This window comes from Fukomys damarensis, unplaced genomic scaffold (genome assembly GCF_012274545.1).
Source record: "Fukomys damarensis isolate Sample0158 unplaced genomic scaffold, DMR_v1.0_HiC HiC_scaffold_33, whole genome shotgun sequence".
Taxonomy (NCBI): domain Eukaryota; kingdom Metazoa; phylum Chordata; class Mammalia; order Rodentia; family Bathyergidae; genus Fukomys; species Fukomys damarensis.
In genome coordinates, this window is record NW_022900945.1 from 44,666,713 (window position 1) to 44,677,101 (window position 10,389).

The window sequence follows — 10,389 nt, forward strand, 5'->3', positions numbered from 1 at the left end:
CTTTTTGGTTATTTTTGAGACAGGGTCTCACTATGTAGTTGAGACTGACCTGGAACTCACTATGTCGCCCAGGGTAGTCCCGAACTCACAGTGATCCTCCTGCCTCAGCCTCCCGAGTGCTGGGATTACAGGCATGCACCACCACACCCTGCTCCAAGGCTGAATAAACTTTTGAAATGAGGGCAATATTATTATATCACGTTTCTTTTATCACTGACAAGTGTTTTCATACATGCCATTGCTAAGCTGTGCGTGTCTTAACCTCATGGCCTCATTCTTCTTTTTGTTTCTGTAGGTATGGCATCACAGCTGCAGGTGTTTTCCCCCCCATCGGTGTCATCGAGTGCCTTCTGCAGTGCAAAGAAACTGAAAATAGAGCCCTCTGGCTGGGATGTTTCAGGACAGAGCAACAACGACAAATACTACACCCACAGCAAAACCCTCCCAGCCACGCAAGGGCAAGCCAACTCCTCTCACCAGGTAGCAAATTTCAGTATTCCTGCTTACGACCAGGGTCTCCTTCTCCCAGCTCCTGCGGTGGAGCACATTGTTGTAACAGCCGCAGATAGCTCAGGTAGTGCTGCTACATCAACCTTCCAGAGCAGCCAGACCCTGACTCACAGAAGCAACGTTTCTTTGCTTGAGCCATATCAAAAATGTGGATTGAAAAGAAAAAGTGAAGAAGTTGACAGCAACGGTAGTGTGCAGATCATAGAAGAACATCCCCCTCTCATGCTGCAAAACAGGACTGTGGTGGGTGCTGCTGCCACGACCACCACTGTGACCACAAAGAGTAGCAGTTCTAGTGGAGAAGGGGATTACCAGCTGGTCCAGCATGAGATCCTTTGTTCTATGACCAACAGCTATGAAGTCCTGGAGTTCCTAGGCCGGGGGACATTTGGGCAGGTGGCGAAGTGCTGGAAGCGGAGCACCAAGGAAATTGTGGCTATTAAAATCTTGAAGAACCACCCGTCGTACGCCAGGCAAGGCCAAATTGAAGTGAGCATCTTGTCCCGCCTGAGCAGTGAAAATGCTGATGAGTACAATTTTGTCCGTTCTTACGAGTGCTTTCAGCATAAGAATCACACCTGCCTTGTGTTTGAGATGTTGGAGCAGAACTTGTATGATTTCCTGAAGCAGAATAAGTTTAGCCCACTGCCACTCAAGTATATCAGACCAATCTTACAGCAGGTAGCCACAGCTCTGATGAAGCTTAAGAGCCTGGGTCTGATCCACGCTGACCTTAAGCCTGAAAACATCATGCTGGTGGATCCCGTGCGCCAGCCCTACCGCGTCAAAGTCATCGACTTCGGTTCTGCCAGTCATGTTTCCAAAGCTGTGTGCTCAACCTACCTACAGTCACGCTACTACAGGCAAGTGCAGAATACTGTCAAGCATTTGTGGGCTGGAGAGCTGGCCTTGTATGAAACATATATTCCATGAGACCAGAGTAATGACTTTATTTACAGATTGCAAGATAAAAATAGGACATGTTTTTTTATTTTTTATTTTTTTGGAACTGGGAATCAAACTCAGGACCTTGCACTTGCGAAGCAGGCGGTGGCACCAGTGAGCTAAATCCCTGGCCCTAGGACATGTTTTAGCTCATTACGTGTGACTCCAATAGGAAACCGTTTCTTCTTTCTAAAAATTTATTTAGCACTAGAAAAATAAACTCAGTCTGATCTTAAAGGTTGTTTGTTACTGGCTGAATTCTACTGGCATCTAGGTCTTTCTTTACTACCCTTACATCTAATTTTTAGGGTTTTTTTTTCTAATTTAATTTTAAGGAATCTTTAAATATAAAAAGATACTTACTTACTTGTAATAGCTTGGACATATGCTGCATTTTTTCTGAGCTCATAGTTGTCAGGTAAAATGCCTTGGTTGAATAACTCCAGAGGTAACTCTAGAAGCATATTATTTTACATTTTATTTCTTCTATAGCAGCAAGAATTAGATTAAATAATGGCTCTGGTCTCTTTTGGTTTTAATATTCTTTTTTTTGGTACCGGGGATTGAACTCAAGTCCTTGTGCTTGCAGGGCAAGCGGCAAAACCACTGAGCTAAATCCCTGGCCCTTGGTTTTAATACTCTTTATAATACTTTGTGCTAACTTGGTTATCCTACGTAGCCTTGACCCAAGTACCTCTCTACTTTAGTGGTTTACGTTTCTATGTTGATACTTTTAATGAAATTACATTTTTAACATATTGGATTAGTATTTAAATACTGATTTTTTTTTTTTTTTTCAGTGACTGGGTTTCACAGTATAGTTCAGGCTGGCTTTGAACTCACTGTGTACCCCAGGCTGTCCTCAAACTCACAGTGATCCTCTTGCCTCAGCCTCCCAAGTGCTGGGATTACAGGCATATGTCAACACAGCTGGCTTTGGTATATATAATTTTGTTTGTACTATAACCAAGGCTTTTAAAATGAACTTTTAGGGCCAGAGATTTAGCTCAGTGGTTCCACCGCCTGCTTTGCAAGCACAAGGACCTGAATTCGATCCCCAGTACCAAAAAAAAAAAAAAAAAAAAAAAATTAAATGAACTTTTATTTCTTATCACTTCATATAGTTTTTTATTTTTGTTTTTGTTTTTGTGGTACATACTGGGGATTGAACCCAGGGACTTTGCATGGAGCTACATCCCCAGCCTTTTGTAAACTTTTTATTTTGAGACAGGGTCTTGCTAAGGTGTTCTAACGTGTGATCTTCCTGCCTTAGCCTCCCAGCACTATCACACCTGGATTTTTGTCTGTTACTAATTTAAGAAATCTGGTAGCTTAATTGTTATACATTAAATACAAAACATGCAAGCATCAATCAAGAAATGAAACAGACTGGGGTGTAGCTCAATGGTAGATTGCTTACCTAGCATGTGTGACGTCTTGGGCTCAATCCTAGTATTGCCAGAATAAAATAAAATAAAAGCATAAAATAAAGCTCACAAACTATGTTTATAAGGAGATGTGTCTAACATGTCAAATGCCTATAATAAATAATTTTTGAGGAGATAGACATTTTGAATTAAGAATTCTATATATTATGTTTGAAAATAATGTAAGGATATTTTACACCATAAAAAGACTCAGAAAAAAAAAAAATCTACGTATTCTTTTTTTTTTGAGATGACTTCTTACCAATTTCCCAGGCTGGCTTTGAACTCAAGATACTCCTGTCTCAGTCTCCCAAGTAGCTGGGATTACAGGCATGCGTGACTCAGGCTGGCTAATTTTTAAAATTGTGGTAAAATCTGTATAAAATGTTTACAGTTTTAATTATTTAGTGGTGTTTTAGCCAGCTTTCTAGCACTGTGACAGAATACCTGAGACATTTTATGAGGAGGAAAAAATTATTTTGGCTCATGTTTTTAGGCCCTCCAGCTCGTGGTCATTTAGCTTGGTTGTTTTGGATTTGTGGCGAGGCAGCACATTATGGTGGGGAGTACAGTGGAGGAGCAGATCCACTCACCTCATGTTTGCCGGCAGGAGGAGGGGGTGGATTTCAGTATCCCCTTGGAGGATGCACCCTCAGAGACCTGACGTCATTCTAGCCCTACCTCCTAAAGCTTGTACCAGTTCCCAATCATGCCTTCAGCTGGAGACCAGGCCTTAATACATGAGCTTTTGTGGGACATTTAAGATATTTGCCACACCAGGTACCATTCATTGGTATTAAATGCATTTACAGTGCTACGTAATCATCGCCCCATCTATTAAATATATCAGAAGTGTTGTGTAAGCAATCATTACTATTTATTTCCAAAGTTTTTTCATCATTTGAAGCAGAAATTCTGAAACCACTAAGCAATAGCTCTCTGTTCTCCTTTCTTCCTATCCTACTAACCTCTTTGATTTTCTGTCTATGGATGTTCCTTTCTGGATTCTATATGTAAGTTTAATCATAAATATTGATGTTTTGTTTCTGGTGTATTCTGCTTTGCACTTAGTGTAATGTTTCTGAGGTTAATTCATACTTGTAGCATGTATCAGAACTTTATTCCTCCTCATGGTCAAGTACTATTCCATTGTGTATATATGCCACATTTTAAAAACTCATTTATCTGTTGATAGGTACTCAAATTGTTACCACCTTTTGGCTATTATGAGTAATGGCTGCTGTGGACACTGGTGTATAGTTATCCAAGTCCCCACGTCTTCAGTTATTTTGGGTATATAGCTTGGAGTGGAGCGGCTGGGTCATATGGTAATTCTGTGTTTAACTTTGTGAGGAACCACCACTGTTTTCCACAGAAGCTGTATTATTTTATATTTCCATCAAGAATTCATGAGGTTCAAATTTCTCCAGATTTCCTGTGACATTTGTTATTTTCTGCATTGTAAAAATAGCCATCTTTATGGGTATAAAGGGGTGTCCATTGTGGTTTTGATTTGCATTTTTCTAATGATTAGTGATGTTGAGTATTTTTTCATGTGCTTGTTGGATACACTTGTGTTGTATCTTTGGAGACATGTCTATCCAAGCCCTGTGCTCATTTTTTGAATTGGGAATTTTGTTGAGTTGTTCTTTATGGATTCCAGGTATTAATAGATAGGATTTCTAAATTTTTTCTCCCCATTTCATAGGTTGCCTTTTAACCTGTTGATAGTGTTGTATGATGTACAAACATTTTTAACTTTGATGACGTCCAATTTGTTGACTTATGCATTTGATGGCATATCTATGTTAGCATTGCCAAACCAAAGTTACATAGCATTTTCTGTTTCTTTTATCATTTTAGGTCTTACATTTATTTAGATCTTTAATTCTGAGTTAATTTTTGTTTGCTGTTTAGGATCATGTGATTATTGCATGTGATTATTCATTTCTTCCAATGGCATTTGTTGAAAAGAGTGTTCTTTCTCCATAATTGGCCTTGGCAACCTTGCTGAAATCACTTGATCATATGCAGAAGGATAAGGCTGGGCTTTCTGTTCTGCCCCATTAGTCTGTGTGTTTGCTTTAATACCAGTGCCATACTATTTTGATTATTGTAGCTTTGTAGTAAGTTTTGAAAACACTTTATTCTTTTCTAAGATTATTTTGGCTGTTTAGGGTCTTTGAGATTCCATATGAATTTTAGGATGAGTTTTCCTTTTTTTTTTTTTTTTGCAGAAAACAACATTGGATTTTAATAAAAATAGCATTGAATCTATAGATTACCCTAGATAGTACAGTATTGACATCTAAATGATACTAAATCTTTTCATCTAGTCTCAGTTATTTTTATCTTTTTATAGTTTTATAAAAGGATAACATTTTTCATTTGGGTGAGGTGAAGAAACTCAGAGCCTTTACTTTCTGGTTTCGTGGTGTCCTAGATAATTTTGAGCTGCCCTCCAACCCCCATGTACAGTTCAAATACACAATACAGTCTGCAAGTGCACTAAGTGAAGTTCAGCTCAGCAATCCCTTTGAGTACAGGGGAGGTAAAAGGGTTATCATAGCCAAAAATGAGGTTTTTATCAGCTTGCTGAATCTTTACTCTGTGCCCGCAGGTGTTCTTTAACTGTTTGTGTGCCTTGCTAAAGATAGGTAACAGCAATTTTTAACTCATGCTGAAGAATGAACATTTTAAAATTTTTGCATGAAATTCATGTTACCTAGAAAAATTCATGGGACAAGAATTTAAAGAGAACACATTTCATTATATTCCATTGTTACAGATGTTCCCAAAATGGATCACTAGGCATTGAAGGGTTAAAATTGAAAAAGAAGTCAGAATTATTTTTGATGGAATTTTCACTTAGAGACTAAAAGATTTGAGAGACAAAGAGTACTGGATGCTTAGCTTCCTCTAATGTGTAATTCATTTGAATAATTTTCAGTATAGTATTAGGTTGCCGATTTTTGCATCCTTTGCTTATCTTTCTAACTTATGCTCTCATTTATGTAATTTTGGTTTTATTTTTACAGAAAATAGGCCTTTTGAATTTTTAAAACTATTCTTCAACAAAGCTTCTTATATGTCTATTTTTGTGGTATGGGGAATAGAACAAGGGTCTTTGCATTGAGCTACATCCCCAGGCCTTGTTTATTTTGAGACAGGGTCTCCTAAGTTGCTAGAATCCTATGCTGTACTGGCACTTGTATTCCTCCTGCCTCGGCCTCCCAGAGTGCACCACCATGCCTAGATGTCCATTACATTTTAATTGTGGACTTTAAGAATTAATTTAAAGCTAGGGTGGTAGTGCTCACCTGTAGTCCCACCCATCTCTGGGAGATTGAGGTAGGTGGATGGAAAGTTCAAGCTCAGCCTGGGCAATTAAGTAATGTGTGGTGAGACCCTGTCTGAAAATAAGAAGTAAAAAAGGCTGGGAATGTAGCACAGCACAAAGGCCCTGGGTCCAGTCCCTGGTATTTAAAATAGTAATAATTTAAGTGGAGCTAAGTTTACCTCTTAATAACAGGAGTTCATCATATGTGTTACTGGGTAATTACCATGTTTATTGAAGTTCAGCATCAAGGTCTTGACTATATTTAAGATTTAACAGGATTTAACTTGAGTGTTCTGTTGTTACATGGCAATATTTGATGATAAGAGTAAGGCAAATAGAAGAGCAGCTCAGGCATTCCTTCGTTATCACTAGTTTTATCCCCAAAGGCCTCTTAAGCTTCTTTCTTGTTGCTTTGTTGCTATATTAGAATCCTTTGAGTCTTCATCTTCCTGTCTTTCAGAAAGCCTCTGAAATCTTTTTGGCTGGAAAATCATTCTAGCTCTAAATCTAGCCTCCTTAGCCCCTTTTCAGTTCTTATTTTTCTTGCTAATAGATGCCAAAATGTTATCTAATTGTCAGGAACGTGCCATCCTCCTGTCTTCATTGGCTTTGGTTGTGGCACAACTAAATGAATCAGGTGGTAGAAATAATAGTACAGTGTTGCTGGGGCACCTTAAGTGTAGGCTTGACTGAGAAAAGTTGCTGTCTTTTGGGCTTGAGTTTTAAGGGCAGAAGTTTGCCATGCTTATAAGCACAGTGCTTTTCCATTCTGAACAAATTAACCAGTTTTTATTTCAAGCTAAGATCACTTTTCAAAAAAATTTATGGAAAGATAAGGTCTAGAGAAGTATAGCTTGTTTATTCTAGACAGTCTGTTTTCTTCTGACCTGAAACTGAAGTTTAATCAGAGTCATAGATACAGGAAGTTAGACTTTGTACATCTCTGATCTGATACATAGGTTTGTTACCTCAGAGATGGGAAGAAATGAGAATGTTTATAAAAATGACCAGATGATGTGTGCTTTTAAGTGATCCTAACTCCAGGGAGCTCTGGGTGCCAGTGAAAGAAAGCTTTATGACATTGGAGGAACTTTTCAATATAAAGAAGTTTAAAGTTGAGAAATCAGCAGTCTGGGATTGCAGTTTCTGCCGCTTGGCTGTAGTAATTACAGTATATATAATATTCGTTCTTTTAAGATTAGATGTTATCTTGAGAGCTCAGACTCTCTTTGTTCAAAACCTAATTAATGTCATTTTCCTATTAAAGAGAATACAGTCATGTTGTTATTTTTAGCTTTGTCTTTGCTGTGTTTGATAATCTTTTCCACTGCCTGGTTGTCAGAATGTTACCGACGGAAAAAGACTACAAGACTAATTATCTAATTTAGCCATCTTTTAAATTTTTTAATTTTTAGTTTTTGTGGTATTGGGGATTTAGGCAAGTGCTCTATACTGAATGCACACTTTTTAATTTTATTTTTTTATTATTTTTAATTTTATTTTGATACAAGGTCTCCCTAAGTTGGCCAGGCTGGCATTGAATTTGTGATCTTCCTATCTCAGCTAGGATTACAAGTGTGCACAACCTCACCTGGATAATTTAGCTTTCTTACTGAACAGATGAAGTAGAATCAGGGTTTTCGTGTCAATAAGACTTGTTTTCTTTCTTTTTTTGGTGGTAGTGTAGAGGATCAGATCTAGGGCATTTGAACATGTGTTTTACCACTGACCTATATACTTAGACCCTCCATTGATTTTATTTATTTGTTTGTTTGTTTATTTGTTTTGTTTTGTTTTTTGTTTTTGAGATGAGGTCTTGCTGTGTAGTTCAGGCTGCCCTTGAACTCACCGTGTACCCCAGACAGGTTTTGAACTTGTGGTGATCCTCCTGTTTTAGCCTCTCAAGTGCTGAGATTATAGGCATGCACTGCCATGCCTGTCTCTCCATTGTCTTTTTTTTTTTTTTTGAGGTAGAGATTGAACTCCCTTTCGAGGCAGGCAGTGGAACCACCGAGCTAAATCTTAGCCCACCATTGCCTTTATATTGAGGAATTGAAAAATGATGGATGCCAATGAAAAGATGTAATAAAAAAATTTCCAAGATTTATAATCCAGATTCACAGTTTAAAATACTCAGTTCTTAGAAGTAAGTGTACTGTAATTATGAATTACTGTTTAGTAAAGGAGAAAATAATTTCAGTCTTCTTGCTTCCTAGTCAGACAAGTCGAACATTTCTAGGCCCTAGTGATGAAGAACCCTCACTGGATTGAGAAGATGTATTATATTGTTTATTGCTTTCTTTTCTCTTTTGATGCTTTCCTTTTTGTAAGGGAGGAGTTGCTGTTTTGAGTGAACTTTTGCTGGAAATCCTTAGCTGCTTTTGTTGTTCCAGAAGCAGGGTGAGACCAAATGAAAAAACCGAATTCAGCCAGTCTTTAGTTGTTTGTTTTATAAAATGAGTTGGGGGCTGGAATTAGTGTTTTCTGTAATTTCCTCGAAACCATATATTATTGCTACCTTCTCACAGGTGATTGAGTGACAGGTCACCTTTTGAACTTTAAATGTCTTTCTGGTATGGTGGGAATGGCAAAAATCAATCTGCTGCTCTCCAGTTGACGCTTTGGAATGTTCTAAGCCCAGTTTTTACTTTGGCACAAAGCCATTTGCACTCCCCCTGCCAGCTATTTTTGGCACTGTCGTGAACTTGAAAATTAATGATTCTGCTCACTGAGAATACAAAATTTTGTTCCCTTTCAATTTTGGAAAAGCTTTTATATTGTTTCAGGGTACTTTTACTCTCTGCTTTATTGATGTTCCTGTCTCATGTGGTCTTAAAAACATGCTCTAGTGCTTATAATTTAATTGAGCTCTGAAGTTCCATCAGTAATATGTGGCTCTAGTCAACTGTAACAGGAAGGTCGCTTTTAAGGGTTGTTTCTTTGGTGAACAAAATCACAGTTCACATCAGACCCTACAAAAACTGGTGATATTGGTGGTTCTATTCTTAAGTGGTTTAAGACAGAACAGTCAAAGGCCTTCTATTTGTTTGTTTTGGTACTGGGGATCAAACTCCAGACTTTGTGCTTTCGAGGCAGGTGGCTAGACCTTCTGGTGTTTCAGTGTAAGGATCAGATCTGTGGAGTCCTCCATTCTACCCTGTTTTCCAAGGGCTACTACTGATGAATATCAGTAGGGGATATTCTTAAGGGGAGGATATTCTTAAGGGAAATATCTTTATATTCTCCCTGCTCCACATCCCCCACCTCCATACACATAACAAAGCAAGAGGCAGGTATTACTGGAAACTAATTAGAATTAGTTAGCTGGCATATGCTGAGATCTACTTTTCCATTTTCCTCCCATAATAACACAAGTTTGGATCTGAAGTGTCATACAGATCTAAACACTGTGACTTGTCAGACAGTGGCACATGCCTGTCATTCCAGTACTAGGGAAACTGAGGCAGGGGGCTCTCCATGAATTTGAGGCCTGTCTAGGCTACAGTGAGTTTAGCTTGAACTGCATAGTGAGACCTTGTCTCAACCCCTCACTCCCCCTGCCCAAGTAAATACTATGATTTGTAAGAAGGAAAGGACATTTTTAGAGAAGACAATGAAGTACTTAAGAGTTTAGATCCTGGATTCATATTGTTTTGGTGCCATTATTTAACACTTGTGTAACCTCAAATAAATTATTTAACCTCTTTGTTTATAGATGTGTAAGTTACTTAATCTCTTAGTTTTGAGTCCCTGGTCTGACTCCAGAATTAAGTATGTTATACTATCTTTCAGTGCGTAAGTTACATGCACACCCATCTATTTGTCATGGTGCTATGCACAAGTCCTTCTCACATGTGACTAAAACTAAGAAAAAAAAGGTTCAAAATGCCAGTAAGATATAGTTCAATGGTACATTCACAGTGCCCTGATTTCAACTCCCAGTCCTTATAATAATCCTAAAAATAAAGGTTACTTTTGCCAGGTGGTACATACTTATAATACCAGCTACTCAGAAATCTGAGGCAGGAGGATCAGAAGTTCAAGCTCATTTAACCAATTTAAGAAGACCTGTCTCAAAATTTAAAAAGCTAGGGATGTAGCTTAGTGGTAAAGAACTTGCTTAGCAAAATGAAGCCCTGGGTTTAATCCCCAGCACCCAAAAAAAAA

General features: G+C 38.2%; 1 protein-coding gene across 2 annotated transcripts in view; it reads left to right on the forward strand.

Annotated features, from left to right (window-relative positions):
• Positions 1–295: 295 nt before the first annotated feature.
• Positions 296–10,389, forward strand: part of Hipk1 (homeodomain interacting protein kinase 1) — a 40,100-nt gene continuing 30,006 nt past the window's right edge. Inside the window, exon 1 of one of the 2 annotated variants that reach the window (XM_033758051.1) lies at positions 296–1,373. In XM_033758051.1, the coding sequence (XP_033613942.1) occupies positions 298–1,373 (1,076 nt within the window). In that variant the 5' untranslated portion in view covers positions 296–297. The remainder of the gene's footprint in view (positions 1,374–10,389) is intronic. The other variant, XM_010631245.3, reaches the window with a different exon arrangement.